At 37.2% G+C, this 27,962-nt stretch overlaps 1 protein-coding gene across 10 annotated transcripts in view; it reads right to left on the bottom strand.

Moving 5' to 3' along the window:
- Positions 1-27,962, bottom strand: part of Dop1a (DOP1 leucine zipper like protein A) — a 93,263-nt gene that overhangs the window by 42,617 nt on the left and 22,684 nt on the right. For 4 of the 10 annotated variants that reach the window (XM_076918083.1, XM_076918090.1, XM_034483962.2 and 1 more), the window contains 13 exons: positions 27,400-27,590; positions 25,479-25,660; positions 21,123-21,293; positions 18,675-18,864; positions 15,688-15,786; positions 8,553-8,652; positions 7,501-7,610; positions 6,334-6,442; positions 5,133-5,253; positions 3,223-3,342; positions 1,394-1,508; positions 1,019-1,048; positions 192-425 (listed from right to left, as the gene is read on the bottom strand). In XM_076918083.1, the coding sequence (XP_076774198.1) occupies positions 192-425; positions 1,019-1,048; positions 1,394-1,508; positions 3,223-3,342; positions 5,133-5,253; positions 6,334-6,442; positions 7,501-7,610; positions 8,553-8,652; positions 15,688-15,786; positions 18,675-18,864; positions 21,123-21,293; positions 25,479-25,660; positions 27,400-27,537 (1,719 nt within the window). In that variant the 5' untranslated portion in view covers positions 27,538-27,590. Of the gene's footprint in view, positions 1-191; positions 426-1,018; positions 1,049-1,393; positions 1,509-3,222; positions 3,343-5,132; positions 5,254-6,333; positions 6,443-7,500; positions 7,611-8,552; positions 8,653-15,687; positions 15,787-18,674; positions 18,865-21,122; positions 21,294-25,478; positions 25,661-27,399; positions 27,591-27,962 lie in introns of those variants that run through there. The other 6 variants (XM_076918087.1, XM_076918086.1, XM_076918091.1 and 3 more) reach the window with 4 other exon arrangements.

Raw genomic sequence — 27,962 nt, 5'->3', positions numbered from 1 at the left:
GGGAAACTTTAAATTTCTAAAATTAGGTGTCATATGCATTTTAGTTCTCCCACAAAGTACTAACATAGACAGTCAAATTACATAATGACCACAACCACTCTGATCTTAGACTCACTGATTTTGACTTAACTCAAAAGTGTTCTGCCCTGAAAAACAACTGATCTGATACCAAGAACTTCAGCTGAAATTACCTTTTTGTCTTCCCATTCTTTGACTGTACTGCTCTGCCCACTTGGAAACTGTACCACACCTCCAGTGCCCGCAGATAACAGTGGAGGCTGAACCTTGCTAAGGATCTTTGAGCAGAGCCTTAAAGAATCTGTGAGCTCAGATAAGCGCAGTGTCTGGAGATGGCTTGTCAAGGCAGAAATCATCCTGAGCAGTAACTGGGGCAGGTGCTCTGTCTGGATTTCAATATAAGTCTCCTGAAAAAAGGTTGAAAAAAATTAATGTATAATATAAGAGTCATAGTTCTTTTATTTTAATCTACACAGGAGTGTATATTTGCTCATGTTTTACAGGTATCATGCTCGTAGCTAAAAGAGTTCATTGGCATTTGATACTGATGACTCATAAAATCTCTATTCCCAGGTGTGTCGAGTTAGCTCAGTGTGTAAAGTGCTTGCTGTGCAAGCGAGCCTGAGTTCGGGTCCCTAGCACCCACATTAAAGCCAGGCGAGGTGGCGCACATCTATGATCCCAGTGCTAGGGGACAGGGAGACAGGCAGATTCCTGAAGGGCAATGATCAGCCACTGTAGTCTAATTAGAAACCTTCAGGGACTCTATCTCTAAAAATAAGGGGGAGAGTGATTAAGAAAGATATACCCAGTGTTGACCTCCAGCCTCTAAGGCACAGATATGGGGAAACACATCATCACATAACCCCCACCCACAAATCCTCACTCCTAGTACATCAAGCATATATAACTGAAAACCCCAATTTTATGGGTTATATTACTGAGATTCTAATGGAAGTGAATAAAATCAATCAAAATAAAAACAGGCTGAATGCCATACCTGACACAGCACCCTCATACTTCTAGTAGGCTTCAAAATGAGAAAGCAAAGAGTTGAGGAGAGAAAACACAGGGAAAACATTGCCAACAGTCTTCACGTAATAGAAAGAATTGTTAACCAATACAAACGCAGCATAATTCCACCCACTGAACATTAGATTTTACAACATGCAAGTAGAAGTAGAGTCCATGTATTCTATATATACATGCTAAGAAGACAAGGACATTTAGAAAGGGTCATAAAAAAGCTATGCCAAAGAAAAAACTTTGTTTTAAGGATGGAATTTATCTATAGATAAAATCTGTGTTCATCATGAAATATATAAACAATGCTTTTAAAATTCTTCTTTTTTTTTTTTAACCAAGATAGTCTTACCAAGGAGACTATATCCAACAAAAAATCCACCAGTAAGCAGAAATTAGTCAGTTGTAACTCAGACGAATCACTACTGTCTCCAGGCCCAACCTGAAGTCTGGAGTGCAATGTCCTCCTACAAAGCAAAAAAAAAAACAAAAAACAAAAAACAAAAAACAAAAACAAAAACAAACAAAAACAAAAAAAACAGAGACTTTACCAAACACACTATCATATGATAGGAAAACATGTGATTACATCACCATTTAACAAATAAGGCTCAAGTCAAGACTGGGACACACAGTAATACTCATTCTTGCTGCTCCAGGACACTGCCACATTGCTTCCACAGAAAATTCTCAAAATGAGGTCCCTATAATCTTGTCCCATGATTCCAAGTGTTCTGAATGTAACACAATTTTTGAGATTTGCACTGTGTCACTGTGGATGTGTCTCCTGATAAAAATTGATTTTTTTTTTTTTTTAAATTTGATTTTTAAACTGAGACACTTGGTTTACAATGTGCTCTGCTAGATTGCTGTTATACCAATGTATGCTCCTCATATCTGGAATATAACTCTCCTTCAAGGTCTGAGACCAAACATCATGTTTTGCAAGAAGTCTCTTCTGATCCAAGATGAGAGACAAGAAACACTGATATTAACCCATATTAATCATATTTGACCAAACACTGCCAGGTAGTCTCAGGATACAATTATACAGTCTTTGACTAGTAAGGAACATAAACAGGTAGAGAATTGAATAAAGCCAATGGCTAGGATGGAGATAGCTGATTCCAAGGAGTAGTTTGAGGGAGTGAAGGCTACTGTGAGGTGAGTGACCCCTCTACAGGACCATTCCAGAAGAGCAAAGGAGGTGGGGTATATAAAGAATACACAGTGAAGGCTAAGTAGTACAAAAGGGAGTGAATGTTATAGTTCATGTTAGCTTACAAAGCATGGATGTGTGTTGTGAATATAAAACATTTAATGCAGAAAGTTGGCTATACGTGTAGAAAGCAGAGTATAGCAAGGTGTGAAAGGTACTCATACATCCTCTCCATCCTTATACCCTAACCTATTCAGCATTTTCAATTTTTAATTTATTTCTGGGGCAGACATATATGTGTCTTACCTGTTCTACTATAAAGTCCTCGAGGTCAGGGACTATCTAATATGCCTAACACAATGCTTTTCAATTGGGTCCTCAACATCTGCCAACTAGACAAGCAATTAAATCTCTGAATAATTAAAGAGATTCATACATTTACAGTTCTAATGGCCTCCAGCCTCACGATTGGACATGCTTACTTTTTGACTGCGTTCCTCATGCTTTAGGAGTTAATTAGGTTGCAAAGGAACTGGGCTGAGAGTTGAAATAGAGATGTCACTCTTCTTCACTAGTACCCTAGGGATTTTAGACTGTGTTTCAAGCTTTCTATCTTAAGGTGTGAGGTATTTATTATCACTCATCAGTAACAATGATGCTTCTAAGTCTGCGAAAACATACAGTAGTTACATACAGTAGTTCTATTATAAGTGGGAATACTTCTGGAAAGTGTGCTGATGCAAGCTGCTTTCTTCTCCACTGCCAAGGACAGAGGGGCTGCTGTGGTCCAGAAATATTAACACTTTCATCTGTACTGCTAAGCGAATAATCACCTCTAAGCTCTTTTGTAATTCTAATATTATATGATCAGTGATTTTGATATCCTAGATTGACAAGGTAAATTTAGATGGTAGGTAATCAACATTTTTTAGTAGGAATAAAATGTATAAAAGAATATTTTAAAAAGCTAAACATTAGCTTTGGTTGTTACTACACCATAATCAATGAAGCAGTTAACCTACCGACAACATTCTTCGAACCAGCGTGCAATGTAATCCCACATATAATAAGGTTCAAAGGAATTAAAAAGAAGATTCGCAGTTTTAATCAGCTCGGCTGTTTTCTTGTTTTCCCTTAATTTACTAAAAAAAAAAAAGAAACCAAACAAGTAGAAATATTAATGTGCTTTTCAAAACTGAGTGCAGTGTTCTTAAGGGCAGTCCACATTACTACACAGCTGCTAGAATACTGCCGAGTTGGAGGTAGACTACAATGGTGATATAATCTAGTCCCACTCTGTTACATTATATAGAACTACTTTTCAGAACTTGAGTTTGCATAATTCATAAGAATGATAACCATAATTTGTTTAACATACTCTCTGCATAGTAACCCACAAGAGACCAGCAAAGGCAGGTTCCCTCTGCCTCTTTTGAGACACACTGCTGTCATACGTAAGATAGCCGGGCTTGAGAATCTCCTGCCTATGCCTCCCATGGCCAGATGCTGGGATCACTACAACCCTGGGCCATGATATCCAGCTTCCTTGGGGGACTCTTTTAAGTGTGCAGTTGTTAATTTGGCATTAAGATTTTTGGTTTCTGTTGGCACATATACACTGAATTGTGATGTGCTTTCAATAGCCTTCCTGCTATTCCATATCTTGCTGTCTTTTCTATGTTAGTCAGAATTTTCTTTCAAAGGGTAAATTATGACCAGTTTTTAACCAGTCAAATGATAAAATTTAGTTTGTAAACCAATAAGGTGCTGGTTGTGTAGGTCAGTGGTAGATTCTCCAGGTCCCATCTGAGCAATAGCAAGAAAAAAAGAAAACATTAAGCATAGTTACTGTAAATGCCCATTACAGAAATTCTCAGGAACAAATGATATTATTTCAAATGGTTACCCTTTAGACTATTTCTTACCTATTTTCTCCTATCCTTTGTATAACTGGAGTGACTATATTATATACACACTGTCAGTACAGCTGTCAGGGAGGATCAAAAAAAAAAAAAACCCTAATATACTCCCTAGGATAATACAAATTCTCAAGTACAGAGTACAGCAACTTTTCTAACAAAAAAAGTGAGAAATATACCATCAGAAACCATATGTATATGTTTTACATACATATAAAAGTATGCTTTAGGCAAGTTAAGGGTATTACCCAATTACTACCAAAGAGTCAATAATGAAAGGCAGAATTAGTGAAAAACCAAACCAAACCAAACCAAACCAAACCAAACCAAACCACAATTATAGTCTTGGAACCTTTGTCCTATTATAGTAGCAGTAATACTAGAAAGAAGTGATCCGCCCAACACAGAAGAACAGGAAGAGACTTTGTCAGCAAGTCCAAGTCTCATTAACTGACAGGTGTGGGTCTCCTGCGAGTTTATAAATTAAACTCTCTGGGCTATTATTTTCATATTAACTATCAACAGTTTTTCCTGCTTACCTTGTACATGTGCTCATTTATTCTGTGTGTGTATATGACATGTGCATGACATGACAAGCACGTGGAGGTTAGAGGACAATTTACAGGAATGGTTTGGCTCCCTCTACCATCTGAATCCAGTGGATAGAACTCAAGAGTCAGGCTTGGAGCCAAGTGTCTTTCTTTAACCTCTGTGCCACCTTGTCAGCCCAACTATTCAACATTAATTTCACAAACTGGTATATTAAGAATCAATCAAGTAATCAAGTAATGATCACTGTCTTGTTTCACGTACCTTTTTGAATAATGAATACAATTTATTATGATACTTCATTCTATGAAAGTGATAATTTTATTTATCATAATATAAACTTTAAAGTAAAGTCCCTAGCCATTACTAATAATCTCATTATATGAATTCATCTGGCAGTCCATTTTATAAGCACTAATAAATGAGGCTATCTTTTATGTCTTGCTTAATTTTTTATAATCTACCTGCTTAACTGAGCATGGTCCTTGCTGAAGGGTGGTTCCATTTGAAGATCCAATTCTGCTTTGCACTGAGAATACAAAGTTCTAAACACCTCAATCAGAACATCTTCTAGAATTACAGGTCCTAAAATTAATATACAGCAAATTATCAGCAGAAATAATTTAATACTAGCAAATCATGATGACCTGAAGAATGACCCAATGAAACATGCTTTGAAGAAAGTACTTTAAGAAAAGATTCTTTCCACCTAGAAGCTCAACTGAACTCTATGTTTTAAAACATGGTCTAATAGTAAGTAATGGGATAAATGTCTATTTAAAGAAGAGGGTCACATTAATAGAAGTGACAAAATCAGGAAATGATTTGGTTCAGTATCTGTTACCTTTGACAGGCTCTTTAGTTTATTCATCCCAAATGAGAACAACAAATGAGACTCATAGGACAGTCTGAACAACTTGGAGAAACTTCTCCAAGATGCACTGTGCAGCTCAAAGAATGTCTGTCCACACCAGTGCTGTTGCTATATAACTCTCAAACTCAGAAGAATGAATCTGTCTGCTTCACAGTTCCCACTATTTAAAAAAATCTTCTCAGCTTTACCACAATCACAGAATACCTAAAAAATGACCCTGTTGAAGTTCTTCCCACACTTGCTACTTTCATATTTAAAGATTTCACTTTTAAGAGTTGATTTATAGCATATGTGCCAAAACACTTTAATAATTAGAAATTTTACATATTTTATCATAGCAAATAGCAAGAAATTATTTTTTCTTAATTTATGTAAACACTACAGTTAATTTTCTAGTATATCTGATATATAATATACATACAATGAAGGAAAGTACAGAATAGCAAGAAGAAGACTGTGAAGGAAATATATAACTCATATTTCTGTTCCAGCTCTCAAATTGTATGAACTATAAGTTAATTATGATAGAATGCTTCCATTTCAGAGAATAATGATTAAGAGTCTGAGATGACATCTTTTAAAAAATGACTTTGTTGCCTAACACAGTGCAAAACATAAGTCTTATGCTGATATAAAGGCCAGCTGCACACCTGTAATGTCAGTAAAGAATCTGATAAGAATTTGTATTTAAAACCCATTTCAAAATACAGCAATGTCTTCATCTTAGTTTTATCATGAAACAATACAAAAGGATATGTCATCTCATGTTTTAGGACAGCAGCAAATATTACCTAGTTCAGGTTTGTCCAATAAACTGATTAAAATACGAAAAGGCTTTAGATCCTGCATGAGAGTGCTTTCTTCTCCAAATCCATTCACTTGTAAGATCCCCACCATGGCCTTTAAAAAAGAAAAGCACACTAGTGATTTCGAAATTAGTAATATTTTTAATAAAAACAATTTTAACTATATCCATCTGAAATGCAGATTCACATGGTTTGTGCTATTCTGATTGATGTCTTCTCTCTGTGCCAGGAAGAAAGATACCAGGCTCATCCATTAGGAGAAAGCACAGTGCTTCATGTATTTTTCACTGTTCGTCTGTTATTTATTCTTGAAATAAGACCTCACTATAAAGACTGGGCTGACAACAAACCCATCATCCTCCTGCTTTAGTCCTCTGAGTGCTGAGACTACAAGTGTATACCATCAATCTGGATCATGACTTTTCACTGGAAAAAAAAAGGAAAGTCAAGAGAAGTGTATTGAGAATTTGAGTGCTGGCTCTCTAGATATGGACATTTCTGTTTTGGACATAAATTTTCAATTATGCCATCTTATCCCTGAGGGATTTAGTATGCAATTATCTTCTTAGTTATTTAAATATCAATGTACAATTTTCTTCATTTAAAAATGCTTCAAGCTGTGCGTGGTGGTGCACGCCCATAATCCCAGCACTTCAGAAGCTGAAGCAGATAGGTAGGTCATGAGTTCAAGGTCAACTGTGCTACACAGCAAGATCCTGTTTCAAAATCAAATATATGAATAAAAATGCTTGAGAAATCATTTGTTCTCTTAATATATACTGTTAGACTATTTTGTGGCATCTTAAATAAATACATTAGGAGATAAATGCATAATTTTAATGTTTCTATGTAAGTTGCAGTCTTACCATATCTAGGCTGCAAAAGCCTAACCACCTGAGGTTTCATAGGAAATTTAGGTCTTGGGCAGTCTTTGAAATGACACAACTTTCACGGGGCAGACAGGTAAAAAGCTGTCTCCCATGGAGTCCAGCCATGGAACGCCATTTTGCAGTAGCTGTCCATGTATTACAGTCATTCTTTGAATGTCTTTGAGTCTTTTCTTGACTTAAATTATGAATTCAGTTAAAGCAGGAGTTTGTCTTAGGCTTTTTCAATGGGAGGTAAGCAAAGAATAATGAAAACAGCTGTTACCTGGACTAACAATTCTTTTGAAAAGGTTGTAAAATAGTAAGTGGCATGTTCTTCAGGATTACTGTGTCGTGTGCTCCTGGGTCCTATGATAGCACCGTTGTTATCAAAACCTCCATGGGAATAAATCACAAAAGTAATTAAAATGGAAGCCTTAATACTGTTTGTTCACTAAATGCTAAAATATCTCAAAAACAGCACTAAACACTTACCCAATTAGTAGCCCATTCATTGTCAGCAAGAGAGACCATTTTCGATAGTTTAATAAAGGGAAACCAATTCAATAGATGAGTCTAATAGTATCCTTCCAGAATTACCTCATTTTACCCCAAATCTTAGTGAAAAAACTGACGATTTACAACATCTCAGGTAAGTTATCAAGTGTCCTTTCACTCTAGTAAGAGGTTATGAGGAGGCAAACCACTCATACAAAGGTTGCGGATGACATGCATGTAATATTCTATGGCCTAAGTGTACACAGTGTCTCATACTGGTGTCCCCTGTGAGACAGTGGTACTTACTACTTGTGATTCATTGGTGACAGTGAAGTTTTGGAATTTTGTCATAATTTGGACTATTAATTTATTCTTTTAAATAAACTAACATTAAGTATAATCATAGAAATTTATAAAAGGAAAAAAAATACTGTTAAAGTGAACATGACTTTATGGATTAAAATAGCTGGTTCCATTATTAGGCTTCTGAAATTTGCTCAAAAATTTCATCATTAGTAGTCCCTCCACCTGGGTTGGTGGTCGTCATCATCATCATCATCATCATCTGTATGTGTGTGCTGTGCTCTTGGAAGCCAGGAGAAGGCACTGGATCCCTTGGAGCTGGAGTTACAGGTGGTGTTGAGCAGGAGAATTGATGGTCCTTTAGAAGAGCAGCAGATGCTCTTAAGCAGAAAGCCATCTTTCTGGCAGTTTTTACTTTTTTATTGTTCGTTTATACATAAATGCTTAGTTTCTTCATACAATTTGAGATTATACATGGCAAATCTTTTTTCATTTTTTTCTTTTTGTCAATTATAAGCATACTCATTAATTACCTACCAAGAAGCCATGCATAAAGTCTTCGGTTCAAGGACATATCCCTCCTTAGTACTACGTGAAGGGCTGCTGATAAGATCCTGATCATATCTGGTCGAGTGGCCTGAAAAGAATGATGTATTATATTAGGTATAATAGTGTTTTCACTCTTAAAAAGAAGAATGCTTTGAAGTCTGCTCTGAATATCAGTGTCAGGGGTTGTTATATAACACTGCTTTATTTAAACTTTCAAATACAGGAGCTATTACTTCTAATTTACACTTGGGAAACAGAAAGAATGGTAACATGACTCAGTTTCTTTTTGGGTAGTGTCAAAGAGCAAGTCTGGTCCCAAGCTCCCTGAGCAGGCACTCAGGGATGGGCACTGACACTACAGCTCACTTACTTTAGCACCATGCTTCAAGTCTTTTTTTAAGCTCTCTACCAATAGTAAAATCTGACACAAGTGAGGATAATAAAGAAGACAAATAGCAGGATCATCTATCTACCTTAGCCATCCAGCAGTGCCAGTGAATGGCTCTAAAGTCTTCACACTGTTCGCATCAATTCAGTCTGTTTTCTTTTTTAAAAAAATTCTACTAGTAGTATTTTGAACATGAGAAAAAACACAAACAAAATCCAAATATGTTGAGGACCACTTGCCCCACACTGGGGGTCAGAATGCCCCGGACTGCTCTGCTGCTCCAGTCCGAGGGTCAGGGTCTAGCAAGAGAGAGAGTTGGGGGAAGAAGAGAAAGAGATGGGAAGAATGGAAACCAAACAGGGTGTGTGGTCAAGTCTCCTTTACTGTTCTCCATAGACCATATTCACACCTCCTATTGACTCTATCACAAGGAAATCCTGGGTATTTATAAGCACAAGCAGGAGAACACAGGTGAAGATATTTTACCACGTGCACCATACAGCTGGGGTCACTAAACAGCAAAACAAGCTATGTGGGATAAACAAGATGTTTGTCAGAGTGTGCTCAGCTGTCGTAGGCTGTTGAAAAACAAGTCTCTATCAGGGTATATGGCTTGAGATGGTTGCAAAGCTGACAGCTGCTTTCTAGCCGCTTTCTGCGAAAAGTCAGCTCCCAACACAAATAGAGTCCTTTTGTTCTAATCAATAATTTTAATTTTTGCCAGGCAGTGGTGGCGCATGCCTTTAATCCCAAAACTTGGGAGGCAGAGGCAGGCGGATTTCTGAGTTTGAGGCCAGCCTGGTCTACAGAGTGAGTTCCAGGACAGCCAAGGCTATACAGAGAAACCCTGTCTTGAAAAAAAAAAAAAAAACAAAAAAACAAAAAAATAATAATAATTTTAATTTTTCCTCCAGATTTTTTCCTCCAGCTTTAATTTGATATTTAAAAATGACTAACGGTTCTATTTCAATCAAAAGATGTAAAGTTAAAAAAAGATGGGAAGTAGCTAATAAATCAGTTACTGACTTCATGCGAGTGTACACATGCATGCATGCATACACTAAATACAAATTTTAAAAGAATATCATTAGGTAATAACTTAAATATACGATCTTGGAATCTTAAAATCAGATCTTAGAAACTGACCAACATAAAAACTATTCTATACAGTGACCTGACAGCTATCAATGGCCAGTAGCTCCAGGTCTAGGGATGGGACTCTGGACTCCCCTCTCCATGCTGCAGCTGTTGGCAACTGAGTTTCTGGGAAAGGAGAGTGAGTTTCCTTAAGGGCTGGCTTGGTAGGTCAAGCCGCTTCAGAGCAAGGCACTGCAATCCATGAGGATATACTGACGTCTATCAGGACTATGTTTGCAGCACAAACTGGACTGAATGGGTTTAAATGAGAAATGAAACAAAGTTGGGTGGGTTGGGAAGGGGGTAGATCTGGGAGGGCTTGAGGGCATGAGTATAATAAAAATGGATTGTGTGAAACTCTCAAAGAACTAGTAAAAAAAAAAAAAAAACAACAGAAACAATCTATGCCTCTTAAGGAACTAAGGCGCAATCAAATGGAAATTCTTGGTAGTGCTTCATCTGGATGCAGAGCTGACCTTTCCTTAGTCACAGTGAGGCTTCTCTATAAAGTCTTCCTGTTATGGAAAGGGAACCATCTCCAGAACGAGCAATAGCTGAGGTGTTATAGGACAAGGCATCCAGAGGTGACACACTATGCCCATTCTTATAGATACTGTCAGTAAGCTAGAAAAAGTGTTAAGTGTGATCCCTAGGTACCATTCCAGGAGATCTACAGGGTAAAAACTAGTTACAAACAAAGAAAACACCATAAGACTATCTATATGTATTTTCTTTTGCTGGGTTGACATTTCCCAATATATAAGAAGCAAGTTAAACCACTGGAATATCTGCGTGAAAAGCAGCTGAATAGAGGCATCCATTATACTTATAATCTTTGCATTTTTGCTGCCATGTTCTTGGAGGAAAATAAAAACACCACCAACAAAAGAAAATAAGTTGATGGCATAGCTCAGTGGTAGAGGAGCTTGCAGGAGACCCTGGCCTGGATTCCAGTACATAGAGAAAAAAGAAAACAGGAAGGAAAGCTGGCCAAGTTCACAGTTCTTTTAAAAGAATGTTATTGAAATTTAAGCTTGTTACTCAAGGTACACTTTTCAGTCCACGAATTTTACTATTTTGTATACTAAAATTGTAAGCACATGTCATGTGCTTTTGGTACAAATGTAGGTTGGTTGTCTTAGTGTTTAGAATAGAACAGCTTTTAAAAAACAGAGTATAATTTTTGCTAAACTATGTTTTTTCTTTATATACCTTGGGTTATACCTAACATTAAATATGATCTTTTTGATTTTGGCATTTAGTAGTCATTCACTTAAATAGAAACAATAATGCTATAAATAACAATATTGGCAATTCCAGAAGAAAATTAAATTATGAAAGATTGTGTGTGCTGAAGTTATACTGCTTCCAGACACTGGGCTAAAAAACTTTGCAGTGTCAAAATTTTTTAAGCTTCACATATATAAACTGTTTTTACATCTGTTTCCCCTTCCTCCAGGTCCTCCCATGTCCTACCTCCTCCTTTTTCAACTCGTACCTTCTTTATCATTAGCTGTTATAATGAATAAATTTATAAATACAACCTTTTGAGTTCACCTAGTGTTGTTGGAAGACAACATTTTTAGGGCTAACCACTAAGTACAGAGAAACCAACTGGGGAGTCATTCCTGGGAAAAACTGATGCAACCTCTCTCAGCAGTCCTTAATTGCCTGCAGCTCTTCATATAGAGGTCAGGCTTTGTGAGATTCCTGCCATCCATGCTGGCATGTTAACTGAAGTGCTATGGTATGGTCTTGTTTAGACAAGTGTGTTGTTGAGATTTCATGGGTACAGCTTTGATGTGATATTTAGAAGCACAATCTTGAAGAGGATGGCCTGGTCCTCAAGCTCTTCAAGTTTTTCTGCCCCTCTTTCCTGATGTTGGGTGTAGGTTGTGTTAAGTCTGTAGTAGTTCAGGCCAAGCACCCACGATCAGTTATTCTTTGCATTTGAGCACTTGGGAGGGTTGAGAGCTACACTTCGGGCTAGGATGTTGAACAGGCTGTGGCACTTATGAACAGCCTGAGGGGTGAAGATGTCGCAGGCAGGCTAGGTTCCAGCAAGTCACCAGCCTTGACCCATGTCCAGATGTGGGGCAGACTGGTTGAGCACCTGGGGTAAGGCCTGGAGGCTGATGGCGTAAATGGGTTGCAGGCAACTAACCAGGCTGGACAAGTACACAGGATGTGCAATCTGGATTAAATCCTAGGGTTGGGAACAGCGCAGGGAGAACTGAGTAGACTGGACCCCAACAAATGATGGGCAAGTAGGACCAAGTCCAGAGGTTCAGTCCCTAAAGCTTTTTAATTGAAAAAGTGTTATGGTTTGGGGCCAGTGAGACAGGTAATAGGTAAGGGTACCTGCTGCCAACTCTGATAAACTACATAACCTACATAAATGTTGACAAAGAGACTCCCGCAACCTGTCCTTTTACCTCTGTGTAAGTGCTGTGGACACACACAGAGACACAAAATAAAATAAAATAAAATAAAATAATAAAGTTACTGCTTTTAAAACGCTATGGCTTAGATCAGAAACACCTGGCTCCAGGCTCATATTCTACTTTGAGGGACATGGTGGCAGTGGGTGAGCGGGAGCTAGACTTTGAATGCAGAGTTGCTATAGCAAGTTCCCACTTGACATAGATTGTTCCTTCTGCTGCCATCCCTTCCTTGTTATGACTGAAATCTCTGTGAAAGAGTAAGCTAAAGGAAACCACCCTTAAGGTGTTTCATGTCAGGTAACAGTGATGAGAAAAAGTTACAGATATAAGTGGTATTAGCAACAAATGTGATTGTTAAGTTGAATATGGTGAAATGGGTCTTCATGTGAAAAATCTCACCAATTGAGCATACCAGCGTTTTCTAAATAACCAAACTTGACGTTGCAAAATCATGTATGAATAAAAGTACCAGTTGACTAGCAGACTATAATAGACTATAACACTCAAAGTTGATTTATATTTATATATTGCAATTAACTGTTAAGATCTCACTTTGGTATAATATCAAGAAAGAGTTGTACTTATTAGCAGACATATGACTGGCTCCTTGATCTTCCAACTGCACATCAATCAAGAGCAGATATAAGCTTTCATTTTTGTACTTTTGTGCCAGTTATTTAAAGAGATTGATAAAACGTACGAAACTCTGATTCTCACTAATTTCTTTTTTGTGGTGTTATATACTTTTACAAAATGTTATTTATGCTAAGATAATTCAATTATTTTTCGATTAATCAGAGTATTTTTAAAATTACATGATAAATATCATTAGCACTAACTTAGATCAGGAAAATGTTTAGCCTCTCAGTATTTTTAAAGCATGCAATAGCATCAAGTAACCAAACGTTTGAGAATTCCTATGCTATAACTCCTCACTAAGTCATGTGGGTTATAGGCACTGTCCCCAAATCCTGGAAGCACCAATGTCCCCCCGCTTACATGAGGAGAGAACTCAAGCAGGAAAGAGTGGAGGGAATGGTAAAAGTTATAAACCTTCAATTTCAGGAGGAATGTTTCAGAAATCTACTACATCATGGTAACTATAGTTAATGTGTGTTGTACTGAAACTTAAAGTGTTCTCACTGTGGAAAATAAGAATGTGAAGTAATACATGAGTGGGTAATAAGTTCTAAAATGTTTTCCTCTCCTCTCTCCACAAATATTTGAAAACATCAGAGAAAAAAAGCCCACATTTTTTGTCAACTACTAAAGAAAAAGTCACACTTTTTTGTTGCTACAGATTGAATTCAGGACCTGATGCCTCTACCACTGGGCTACTCCCCAGCTAAGACACAACTTGTTTTTTGAACACTAGGTCTCACTATTGAATTTACAATCCTCCTACCTTAGCTTCCTCAATGCTGGAACTACAGGTATGTGTCACCAACGCACCAACACTTGATGTGTGGCTAAGAAGTCATTCTTAAATACATCACCACACATTTTGCAGTGCATTAAAGATCTCTATAATCTACTAACACTTAATAGTAGACAATCAGGTCACCTTTCCCTGAAGTAAGTTAAAGACACCTACCAGTACATCCATAGCAGGTAGGTAATGAGGGCTGACAACTAAAACCAATACTTGCTAAGAATATATTACATGTAAGACATGAGAAAGGTCAGGTGGGGAACACAGATGACTGCCAGTTTGGGAGTCTTAAAATATGGTAGGAATTCAGGAGCAGTGTAGCAGCAGGAACAGAACAGTGAACACTTCAAGACTTCACACACTGCTGCTCTCTTGAAACAGCACAGGAGGGCTGGCTGGGAAGATTGGGCGGCAGGAACAGGCAGAGTTGGAAAGTACAGAGAAGGTGGAGTTTTAATCACTGATCTAGTGAGATTCCAAATTAAGTTCTTATCAATTTAAGCCTAAGATTTAACTGAGATACTATGGAAGAGCCTCTCAGTGGAGGGATTATTAATATGGAACGTTTCAACAGGAAAAAGTTCAATATCAAAGGTCGATTAAGGAATGAACTTCCTAAGTGTCAGGCAGTAAAGTTTAGGTTGTTATATACATTTCTTTGACTTACTCTTTGTTTTTATAATAAGATTTTAACAATGTTAAAAACAACAACAACAACAACAAAACCCTCCAAAACACTCACCTTATGGTCCATTTGGCCACTCCTATGCTACAGCTTTGGCAGCTGAATTTTCCCAATAAGGAAAATATAAGAATCCAGAGGCACATAGTTAAGAGTGAAGGGGCTCAAAACAGAAACTGCAAGTGTCTCAACAGATGACAATGTACTCAATGAACTATAAAAGGCTTCAATTATTATTTATTCAAATTAAGTGAAGTAATAAAAAATTGAGCAAAGTAGTAAAAAACCCCAAACCCCCTGTTGCCAGTTATAATGTGAAGTTGCTAAGCCTCAACTAGCAGCCATTGCGAAAACACCAAAGTCCTTTCTGCTAATTGTACTTTAGAAATAAATTTTATTTTTTTGAGACAGAATCTTATTATGTAGCTCTTGGAACTCTCTGTAGACTAGGGTGTCCTGGAACTCACAGAGATCTGCTGTCTCTGCCTCTTGAGTGTTGAAATTAAAGGTACTCACTACTATGGCATGGAATACATTTAATTTTCACAGTAGATTTCTTTTAAATTAAGGAGATTGATTAAATTAAGTCCCAGTAATGAAACACTTCATTAGTGATTTGTCCAGGTCAGTTGCTTTTATCTGAAATCAGTAGCAAATGGCATAGACACTAAATATTTGGTTTTCAAACAATGGCTAAATCCCCCAAAGTTCTGGTACGTATGCTGGAGTCACCAAAGCAAGATAAGGTGCCATCAGACACCTTAATAAATTAGCTGATTTTAAGTTCTGGGTCTCAAGACTTGGCTTAGTTAGAGTGAGCAATGAGTGGCCCCTGCATTTTAAAGTTTAAAAATGCTTTGAAACATATAAAGCAATCTGCTTCAGTTACTATATTCTAATCAAGTAGTTCAGTATTTTTCTTTAAAATGTTCACAATTTTCACTTCACCAAAAAGGAATTTATTTTCTGTATGAAGAAAATACTTTAGTACAGTACCTTTAAAACAACTACACGTTGACACCATTAGCATTAAGTTTTACCTGACTCATATGGAATGGAAAACAGAAGAGGATGAGGTCCAGGGTGCTTCTCTGTACAAGTACACTTGAGTCCTGCACTGAAGTACTTACTGCTTCTACCTGAAATAAAAAAGCCTTTAGCATCTTGGGCAATGTTGCCCTAGTATTTTCATTTATCTAAGATAGAGAAAATACACCTGTGCTAATTACAGAGCGCTAACACATAGAAATGTTAATGTCAGTGTCAATGACTTTTACCCAGTGCCCATTCAGTGTCTCCACAGCATGTTTGTGCAAGTGTTGTGGAGCAGCCTTACTCACACTTGCATCAAGTGGGATACAAGTCAAATGCCTGCTGACTGATGAAAGAATAGCCACACTGTGACACTGCCAACAAGAGAATATGAAGTAATATAAAGCAACAAAGAAATGATACCACACACACAAGCATGGACTAATCTCAAGTGTGTCATAAACTGTGAATAAACCACACCCATTGTATGATTCAACATACATTAACAGTCTGGATGAGTGAAAATAAAATCAGAAAACAGACCAACATTTTCAAGGATATGGATACAGGAAAGAAGTGACCCCAAATCTAGTGACTTGGAGGTAATATAATTTTCTGAGTCTTTTTTTGTAATAGTGGTTCGGAGACCGATCGCAAACTGGTACAGCCACTCTGGAAATCAATCTGGTGCTTCCTCAGAAAATTGGAAATAGTTCTACTTGAAGACTCAGCTATATCTCTCTTGGGCATATGCTTAAAAGACGCCCCACCATACCACAAGGAAACATGCTCCACTATGTTCATAGCAGCCTTATTTGTAATATCCAGAAACTAGAAGCAACCTAGATGTCCCTCAACTGAAGAATGGATACAGAAAATGAGGTTCATTTACAGAATGGAGTACTATTCAGCTATTAAAAATGAGGACATTATAAATTTTGCAGGCAAATGGATGGAACTAGAAAATATCATCCTGAGTGAGGTAACCCAGATCCAAAGGACATGCATGGCATCTTCTCACTGATAAGTGGATATTAGCCAAAAAGTATAGAATACTCATGATATAGCCCACAAACTCTAAGAAGTTAAATTAGAAGGAAGGCCTAAGTGAGGATGCTTCAATCCCACTTAGAAGGGGGAACAAAATAATCGCGGAAGGCAGAGGAAAGGAGAGACTTGGAGGTGAAAAGGGAGGCAGGATCAGGTATAGGGGGAGACAGGAGAGAAACCCAGAGAGGGCCAGGAGAATGGATGGAGATATGCAGCTGCTATGGGTAGGGAGAACCTCTAGAATATCCCAGAGACCTGGGCTGTGAGAGGCTCCCAGGACTCAATTGGGATGACCTTAGCCGAAATGCCCAACGGTGGGGAGATGGAACCTGAAGAGTCTACCTCCAGTAGATAAACTAGGGCCCCAATGGAGGGATAGGGTCATTAACCCACCTTCAAAATTTTTGACCCAGAATTGTTCCTGTCTAAAAAAATGCAGGGACGAAAATGGAGTAAAGACTGAAGGGAAGACCATCCAGTGACCAGCCCAACTTGGGATACATTCCATGGGCAGGCATCAAACCCTGACACTACTACTGATGCCATGTTGTGCTTGCAGACAGGAGCCTGGCATGGCTGTCCTCTGAGAGGCTCTACCAGCAGCTGACTGAGACAGACACAGATACTGACAGTCAATCATTGGGTTGAGCTTAGGACCCTTATAAAAGAGTTAGAGGAAGGACCGAAGGAGCAGAGCAGATTGCAACCTCATAGGGAGAACAACAGTGTCAACTACCCTAGACCCCTCAGAGCTCTCAGAGACTAAGCCACCAACCAAAGAGCATACATGGGCTGGTCCATGGCCCCTAGCACATATGTAGCAGAGGACTTCTTTGTCTGGATTCATTGGGAGAGGATGCACCAAATCCTGTAGAGACTTGATGCTCCAGGGAAAGAGGATGCTGGGAGAGGGGTTACCCTCTCAGAGGTAAAGGGGAGGGAGGATAGGGTGATGAGCTCTAAGAGAGGGACAGAAAGGGGGGAAACATTTGGAATGTAAATTAATAAATTAATTTAAAAATTCATGTATGTAAGATGGTCCAATTTTAGCAAATGAAAGTGATATTTAACTAATTCTAACCAAAGTTTTACATTAAATATCAGTTATATCATAATATGGAAAACAAGATTAAAAAAAAAAAAAAACCAGATCTTTTGAAAATGTCCTGGGGCTGGAGAGATAGTTCAGTGGTTAAAAGTACTGACTGCTCTTCCAGAGGTCTTGAGTTCAATTCCCAGAAACCACATGGTGGCTTACAACCATCTGTAATGGGATCTGACACCCTCCTTCTGGTGTGTCTGAAGAGAGTGACAAAGTACTGACTGCTCTTCCAGAGGTCTTGAGTTCAATTCCCAGAAACCACATGGTGGCTTACAACCATCTGTAATGGGATCTGACACCCTCCTTCTGGTGTGTCTGAAGAGAGTGACAGTGTACTCATATAAATAAAATAAAAATTTAAAAAAGAAGAAGAAAATGAATTCCTTGCTCATTTTAAGACTAAAGCATCCTATATTGATTTCCTTCTGTTACCAATTTTGAAATTAAGAAGAATATAATAACACAGTCAGTGTCTCTTTTTTTTTTTTCAGAATTCAGCTAAATCATTTTGTCTAAATCACATCTTTTTTTAAATAAGGAAAAGTAAGACTGGAGAGAAGGTCCACTTTGGTATTATAATAATAAATGCAGCTATGGTAAAAGTGGTCTATTAGTAAACAAGACAGGAATAATTAAAATCATGGATGTGCTTGAATAAAAGGTAACAGGTATAAACAATAATAGCTTTTTCATGAAAAATTAATTTTTAAAAATATTAATATTTATTCAGTATTTTGGCTGTTAGTTTTCTTTGATGAAAACAGGAATGTTGTCCATGGCATGATTCTCAGAATAGTCTGGAATGTCTGCCTCTAGAGAAATACTTGTGGCATGTCAACCCACCATGAGCTCAATGTCACTGCCAATTATATACAGCTGATCTTCCATTGAAAGCTTCCTGTTCAGATGGGCCAAAACATATGTGATTCCAGGTAAGCGCACAGCAGGACTGGTGAGCAGACTGCCCCATAGGGCACTGTAGAACGCAGACTGCTCTACAGCGGCGGCAACCTTTTCCAGCAGTGTGTTTGTTCTGGAGCATACAACAGAAGGAAGGGTATAAGAAAGGAAACATTCAGTGTCAGAGAAAAGTAATCAACCATTATTCTCTTCCAAAACAACTGACAGCATACACAGCACGCATGAGCTCCACCCTGGAAATAAGTGAGCTAGTCTGGAAGAATACACTTCATATTCAGAGGATAGGGTACAAGCCTTGCTTCTGATGTGTATTAACTGGATAAATCTAATCCATCCAATTCACTCTCCATCTGTAAAATGGAAAGAGCAGCACTGCAGCACCTGCCTACCTCACTGGGTTAAGTACAGTAAGCAATAAAGAAACACATGAAGTTAATCAATCTTAGAATACCTATGTTGACTTCCTACAAAACCTTAAGACATTTCCATGAACCTCTTTCTGCAATCATAACATGTAATTCACAATAATATAATAGAAATGGATCTACAACAAAAATCAAACTAAGGTCATCAGTGACTGATTCTTGTTTTAAACAAAATAAACAATTCAATATACAGAAGTCATATTCAATATTATAGTATAGTATAGCAAAGCCACATGAGTTCAGTTGGTGATTTAATAGTCACATTAATCTCGGGCCTCAATGTATCTATGCATTAAAGTAACACATTTATGAGCTTTTTATAGTACTTATAAAGAATATGTAACAAAACATAAATAGGGTACTACAGCCAGAAAGGGGATTACTTAATTCTTATTTTAAATTTTAATTAGAACTAGTAGAATTAAATGTTACTGATTCTGTACTTCCCTTAAGAGTATAATTTAAAACTTATTTCTAAACTAAATGAACTACTTTTATATTATGTTTCTAAAAGTATAAGCAAATAGGTAAATGAATAAAAGCAAACAATATGAGGCACAGACATGTCTCAGGGGAAAGGCACTTGCCATGGAGCCTGTAGGGCAGCTTCCATGGGCCCACACACAGGCAGGAGAGAAGCAACTGCACAAAGCTGTCCTGTTGCCTCTATCCACATCAGGCACACAAAGACACATGATAATAATAATAAAGACAAAAACTTAAAAAGCAAATTAGGCTATTAAGTTTTGAGTACACTTTTTCCTTTTCAGTATATCCTTATAAGGATAATCCAGTATTTTCAGAATTAGATTCTTATAGTATTGTGGAAATAGTTGGAATACATTAATTGGTCAGTGTACTTGATTAAATTTTCTAAGTTTAAATCATGTCTACTCACAAGTCAAACTTAGCATTTCCTAGTTTTGCCAACTAAACTCAATTTCTTGGGCATCAAACATTGTCTATAGCTATTAGCTCTAAAAAACAAAACAAAACAAAACAAAACAAACCCCAACAGGCTCCAAAACAGAATAGATGCTTTCCTTTAACATTACATATCAAGTTTATGGCAACAGCCAGTGAAAAGGCAGTGCACCGGTGCCAGGCTATTTTCTCCCATTAGCAGTTTAAACACTGTTGGCACAGGGACCCATTTCCCACCATTCATTATTTGTTAATCTAACTGTTATATCATTAATTATAAATATGGGTCATACATTTTGAGTCACATGTGCTAAGCACTGGACTGGTTTGATTACTGCAGCAACATATAGACAGGCATTATATTTCATTTACAGATGAAGAAAAGGAACATAATTAGAAAACATTAAAAAGTGTTCCAAAGCTCAAATTAGATACTTAGTAACAGTTTTTATTGCTATTGAAATCTTGTATGTAAGTCTGTTTTGTCTGAATGTATATCTGTGTGCCACTTAACTACCTGATGTCTGTGGAAGCCAGAAAAGGATGCTGAATCCCTGAAACTAGAGTTTCAGATGGCTGTGAACCTCCGAGTGGGTGTGGAGACTCTAACTCAGGCTCTGGAAGAGCAGCAAGTACTCTTAACCTCCCAATCATCTCTCTAGCGCCAATAACTTTTTCTTAATTTTTATTTTTTAATGTGTGCATGAACACTTTGTCTGCATGTATGTATGTAATACTACATAAATGCCTGGTACCCAGGCAGGCCAAAAAAGGGCATCAGATTTCATGGAACTAGAGTTACAGATAGCTACTTGAGCACTAGGAATCCAAGCTAGGTTTTTTGCAAGAGTAGCCAATACTCTTAACTGCCTAGCTATATCTCCAGTCCCATGCTACTGAAATCTGAATGTGTTATGTTGATACATCTAGAATAATTAATTTTGTGATGTGAAAGCACAGTTAAGGATGGTTTCTGACAAATTCATAATTTGTAATACCAAAGAGGACCAAATACCATTACCTCTCATAATATTCCGATCCTTCTTCTAAGCCAGGAAGAATACCAGTCAGCAATCCCTGGAGACCAGGTTTCAGAGTTTTCCCCAAAGGCAAGTAATATATCTCATACAAACTGAGCAGTGTTGGTTTCACAGACATAGCAGCATTGGCAAGAAGAGGAAACAACCCAGAACTGTTAAAAAATGAAAGATGTAAAACAGCACCAACATTAATTCATATGCAAGTCTATCACATATTCTGATGAAACAGGTTACAGCAAATGATTAAAATATTATCTATTAATGACTTCTACATCTGTTAAACTAAGCCAGTTTTCCATCCTGAGTTTCTTACACACAAGCTTCCTAGATGTTTCACAAACTCCTTATATTCTACAATTTCAAACAAGAATTCTCATGTTTTCCAGAATCTGCCCTTCCACCTCCATAACTAGTATTTTAAAATATGGTATCTGTTATTAGCTGGCCAAAAGCTATATATCTATCTAGAAGTGATGTTTGCATCTACTCTAAAAATGTCTCCTCCAAGACTCATGTGTAGTGGTGCATGTCCAGTACTCAGGAGGCAGAGGAAAGTGGATCTCTGTGAGTTCAAGGCTAGCCTGGTCTACATAGTGAGTTCTATCATAGTCAGGGTTAAGTAGAGGAACCCTGTCTTAAACAAAACAAACCAAACCAAATCAAACCAGTCTCCTCCAGCCATCAACCACTGGCTATGTTCTCTCCTCAGGTTTCCCTGGTAGCTAATTCCTGAGTAAATTATTCCCATCTCATTTGCATAGCAGAGCCTACCATATTTTTATCACCTTGTCCTAACAGGTAGAATTCAAAGCTCCTATGAAGTTATAATTTCCATTTAAAATGTCTCATAGATTTCCTGCCAACAGTTTTGAACATTTCTACCTTGTGGCTACTGCACACACTGTACAACCCATGTACACTCACTCTTTTCATTCTTGTACTAACTCAGCCATTCTGTTCCTCTGAGAACCTTCCATGCCCTCTGTAGACCGCAGGCCTTTGCCTGTCCTGTGCACAAAAACACAATCCCTGCCCTCTTACTTACATATGGTACACTGGAGGGTCCTTAAACATACAGCTCTCAGTTTATGATACTTCCTTAGTGAACTGACACTAACCCGATAATTAGATTAGGATTATAGCTCTATTTGATTTTCTAAAGTAGTAAATAATGCTTTATTAGGATATTTATTACTAGGATTGAACTATTTGTGTGTGTTTGAAACAGGAGATCACAACTGCAAGTATTTCTGTATTTAAGTCCCTTGTGCCATGTTCTGCACTCAGGTAGTCCTTTGAAGATGAATGGAGACTCAAACCACTCCTCATTTTTCATATGGGAAGTAGAGGTCATGTTCAATTGAGTAGTTTTCTGCCTGAAATTTTAGGAACACTGTGGCCTGAAGATGTAGTCACACTTTGTCTTTGTGAAACTGCCTTTTGTGTGCCTAGCATCATGTTCTGCCTTTACCAGGAGCTAGCCTCACTGACAACTCTGTCTCCGAAATTTCTGTCTTTATCTGCTCTCTGCTGACATCTTTGCTTCCAATCCAATGCACTAAAAACAAACAAACAAACAAACAAATATAACTTTTTGTTATGGTATTTTAGGATTCAGAAATCAGTTTCTTTTTTTATCTCAAACCTGATTATAAAAACTGGACTTTCTTTTTCTAGAGCTAGATTGTAGAAATTAATCTTTCCCTGCCATTTTGACTTGGATGTAACTGTAAAGAAAGTCTATCTACTTTGATTGATAGTAGATCAGAAGACTGTCATTTCAAAAATGATCCTACTCTACTCAAACCTGTTAGGAAGTAACGTCATGCAGAGGTGCTAAAATAAACAGAAGGTGGACAGATGACCATGCTGCCCCCTGCTCAGCGTGTTATCATTTAGCACTGGAGCATGCTTTTTTCTATTATGTTTCTATATGGTTGCTCATGCTTTAATTTTGCCTATGCAATGAAGTATCCATAAAAGCCTCAAAGGACAGAGGTTCAGAGTCTCTGGACAGTGACTATGTAGAGGTAATCAGGAATTCATCCACATTCAGGAGGTGGTATACTGAAGCTCTCAATCAGGAAGGGAAACTCTTGTCCTCAAGCCCTTCATTTGTATATCTGTGTCCTTTAAAATACGTTTATGATAACCAGTGAATATGTTTCTCAGAACTCTATGAGTTACTCTAGTAAATTAATTGAATCTAAACAATGAGTTGTATAGACCACAACTTGTAGATCATTGGTCACAAGTTCTAGAGACCTGAAGTTACTCATAGTGACAGTACTGGAAGCAGTCTTACTGGGTTATGAACCTGTGAGATCTGATGGTTATCTGTAGAAAGACAATGTAAAGACTAAGCTGGCCTAGAGAATGGCCAGCTGAAGTCCACTGAAGAGCTTGCCATTGGAGAAGAATTCTCACAAAACTGGGAATCATACAGATAGATGATCTATGTTCTGAGTCAGATAATCTTAGTTTGAGATTACTTTTTTCAACCCAGTACATGAAATCATAGAAGCCATACATAACATCATTTCTTTAATGCATTTGAAAAGGATCATTCTAACACTGTGTGAAGGACAGAGTATAAGAAGCTAAGGACAGGGCTGGAGAGATGGCTCAGCAGTTAAGAGCACTGACTGTTCTTCAGTCCTGAGTTCAATTCCCAGCAACCACATGATAGCTCACAACCATCTGCAATGGGATCTGATACCCTCTTCTGGTGTGTCTGAAGACACTGAGAGTATACTCATATACATAAAATAAATAAATAAACCTTAAAAACAAAGAAAGAAGCTAAGGACAGAGGCTGCATCAGTATTAAGTCAATGACAAAGCCCAGAGTAAAGATGATCTTCATTTGAACTGGCAGCTGTCAGTGAGGTAGACAGATGCACTGAAAACACATGCAGGTAATGTGCAGGTTACTACACACACTGTTGTAAAAACTTTCTGTATATTACGAATAGTATCATTTCTGTATAAATGAATAGTATCATTTCCATTTTTGTAAATGAGGGCACAAAGAGTTTTTAAAAATGTGGTCCAAGAACAATTAGTTTGACAACCCTACTCTTAGCCATTGAGATAGAACTTCCAGGGAGCCTGCACAGGAGGTAGGAGAATATGGGCAGGGTTATCAAGATATGCAACTCAGATTTAAAGCTTGTGCAAAGGGATTGATGGTTGTTCCTTTTACAGACCTTTAGTACAATGGAGGAAGTGTTTATAGGAAGGGTAGATCTATTTTCAAACAGGTAGAGTTTTATGGGCTTTTAAAGACACACACATATGTCATGACTAAGCCAAGAGTTTAAAACTAGCATCAGCAACTGAGACATCAATTTAGATTCAGCATATAAGAAATACACCAAGGTTATCAGGCATGGGAGAAAATATAGAGATGCAGGTTAAGGGCAAAAGCAAGAAAGGTCCAGAGACCTGTGCAATGAGAGACACGTGAATCTGCTTCATTAGAGTATGTACCTCATGTCATCATGCTATGTACTTTAAATATGCATGGTATGGATATGCTTGCTCAACAAGACAATATAGCCGGGCGGTGGTGGCACACGCCTTTAATCCCAGCACTTGGGAGGCAGAGGCAGGAGGATTTCTGAGTTTGAGGCTAGCCTGGTCTACAGAGTGAGTTCCAGGACAGCCAGAGCTATACAGAGAAACCCTGTCTTGAAAAACCAAAAAAAAAAAAAAAAAAAAAACCAAGACAATAGAAAGTGAGAACATAAGCAAATCCAGAACCAAGGGAGCCCTAAGAAATTGCAGACACTGAGTTGGGGTGGAAAAGGAAAGGGTGGTAAAAGACAATAAAAAAAGATTAAAGAAAATGACATTTCAGAGAGGCCAAAGGAAAGAATGGTCAAAGGATAGTTTATGACATTAAAGCTACTGAGAAACAAAGTCTTTTCTCCCCTAGGCTAGCTTCCAACCTTAAAAAGGTACAATGCCTTATTAGGGTCAACAATTTTGAATGACAGCTTTTATGAATGCTAAGAAAAAAACATAATTTGAGAAAGATTTTACCTTTTTCTAAAGCACTTAATTCAAATATTTGACATTTATAAAAGAAACAATTTTTCAAATTTTTACTTTTATTGTAGAAAGGTAAATAGTAAATATACAAATATATATTGGAGACAGAGTCTTACTATGCAGTCTTGGCTGGTCTGGAACTAGCTATGTAGACCAAGCTGCCCTCAGACTCATAGATATCTGTCTACCTTTGCCTCCCGAGTGCTGAGACTAAAGGCATGGACCACCCCACCTAGCTAAATATATATTTTTATATTGTACATAATTAAAATTACTCTTACCTATATAAAAAAAGATCTTTGGCAAGTCGCTTAGGGCCAATGATTTTGAAGATGATTTCATACGTTTCAAGTGCTTTCCGATGAACTCCACCTGGTAATGCTGGATGCAGACATTGAGCTAGGCGTTTGCCTATCGTCAGTTTTTTGGGTACTACCTGGTACTTGGCATTATTTTGTAAAACCTTGAAGAAAATAATTTTAGTGAAACTGAGAAAAAAAATCTCATTTTATTACTTTTTAAAAAAAAATTATAGAAAAAATTTTGAAACTTTATCAGTATATATTTGAAATTAAAAAGAAATTAAAAAGGATTACATTGTTAAAAATATAACATATGTTAACAGAAATATGTATTTTTAATGAAAAAATAATTTGTTCAAAATGTGTAGAGAATAAAGGCACAGATTTTTGTAAATCTTTACTATCTGTCATGAGACAGAAAATCATGGGTACTCCCCTGAGGGTGGTTTATGGTGAGAGGGTGAGAGAGAGAGAGAGAGAGAGAGAGACTGACTCTGACTCTCAAAGGCAATATAGTAGAAAAATGAGCACTAGAGTAGCCAGTCATTAAATTTATACCAAAATATATTTTGACTACAAAATAGGTTTTGATTATATAAACAAATATATATCTGTTTGTCTGCATATATATGTTTCTCTCCCTCTCTCCATGTGTCTGCATAGGTTGTTTAGCCATGTTTTAAATTAGTTTTATCTATAACCTTAGCATCTTATTTTTTGTTATTTGGGTATAATAAAATATTTTCACTAATATTGATTAATATATAAGAACCTAATTATGTTTTTAATTAGTCTAAATCATGCCCTCATGCCCATAAATCAAAGAATTGCTGTTGAAAATAGTTCCCAAATGACCTTCAAAATGGGACTCTTGGCAATCTTTCAGCAAGACAAAAACCCTAGGTTCCTGAAAGGAAGTCATATTTATCGGGATATTAAAGAGAGATGAGGGTTTCAAAGCTTACACAGTAAATGTTGGTAAGTTTTGGAAGTGTCTGCGCAACACAGACGCTTGTGTATGCCATTTTAAGGTAAACCCTTAGCATAGTGGAAATGAAAATCTTCTTTCTTATACTAACAGGGTAATGATCTTGCAATCTATTTTCCTTGCTGTGTATGTCAAGATTTCTTTCCCAAAAATGACACGAGAAGCTGTTTGATGTTAAAACAGTTACTGTGAACGTATTCTTTTTCTATCTATCCTTTTTCAGTATTTAGAAGCATCCCCAATCACTAAGAACAATAATCATACCAAAACTACCTGTGTGGAAGAAAAGTTTGACTGAAATTAGAACAAAACTGGGTCAAAACAGGAAGCTGAGAGTTGATTAGTGGCCCTTCTAAAGGAACTTGACTAAAAGTTGACTATGGAAGAAGACTCATTCCAAGTCAAGTTCTAAGGCTTAGGGACTATATTTAAAACTGCCTTTGTAAAAAGTACTAACTTGTAACTAGGCTTGCCTAGGCATAAAGTGTGTCTTGTTGCTGCACTTACACCATTAGGAAAGATAACTGCAGTTATTACTTTCCATTTACAGCTTTTCGTGTTGGTGCCAGGCACTCCAGAACTCTATCTGATGCTCAATTACAAAACTTACCCTCACAGTATCACACATACTTCCCAGCCTTGTGCTTTTACAGGTACTACCACCACCACTACTACTAATTGCATCTCTGAAGTGCTATTGTTTCTTTGAATGAGAACTGCTGAAGTGTTAGTAATATGCCTGACTATATAGGTATGAACTCACGAAGTAAAATGCCATTTATGAAAGCTGAGGTTTAGTTATATTTTATAGTCTTAACTTCAAGATTTAGCTAAATCTTGTATAAACAGGCATAAACAGATTTCTGATTTTCATTCCTTTTACTAAATAGATTATGGATAAGAAAAGCATACCTTGTTGAGCTTTCCAAGAGCTGATATCAAATCTGCCCATTCACTGGAGTATTCAAAATTCTTTAGTGCTTTGTCAATTGCAGCTACATAGTTTCTGTATTTGGAGTCACTCAATAGCTCTAGCTCTTCTGTGTTCATTCTCCCACCTTGTTCTACTAGAGACCAGTTCCAAAGTCATGCAAAATCATTCCCTACAAGAGATTCCAGAGAAACCAAAGTTACAAAGTAAAGTATGGAAGTGGTTTCATAAAGTCTCATTACAAAAGCAAATGACTAATTTTACAGATTAACAAAAGCACTCAAAATTCTAGTCAGTGTACAGGGTAATATTTATATCAAAGTAGAAAATGGACATTTAAATTTACTTAGGCATATAAAAAGAAAAATTTTGATTACTTCATGTTATTTCTGCTACATTTGTTGATAAAAGAATTCTGAATACATCCTCTTCTATTTGACAGCAAAATCTAGTAAAAGTGTTTAGATTGGAAATATCAAGGATATAGGAAAGAAAAAAAAAAAAGAAAAACCAAAGGAGAAAAACATCTATTTTATTTTGTTAC

This window comes from Arvicanthis niloticus, chromosome 21 (genome assembly GCF_011762505.2).
Source record: "Arvicanthis niloticus isolate mArvNil1 chromosome 21, mArvNil1.pat.X, whole genome shotgun sequence".
NCBI classification, from domain to species: domain Eukaryota; kingdom Metazoa; phylum Chordata; class Mammalia; order Rodentia; family Muridae; genus Arvicanthis; species Arvicanthis niloticus.
The sequence above is the reverse complement of the archived record's forward strand: the minus strand, read 5'-3'. Positions and strand labels throughout refer to the sequence as shown.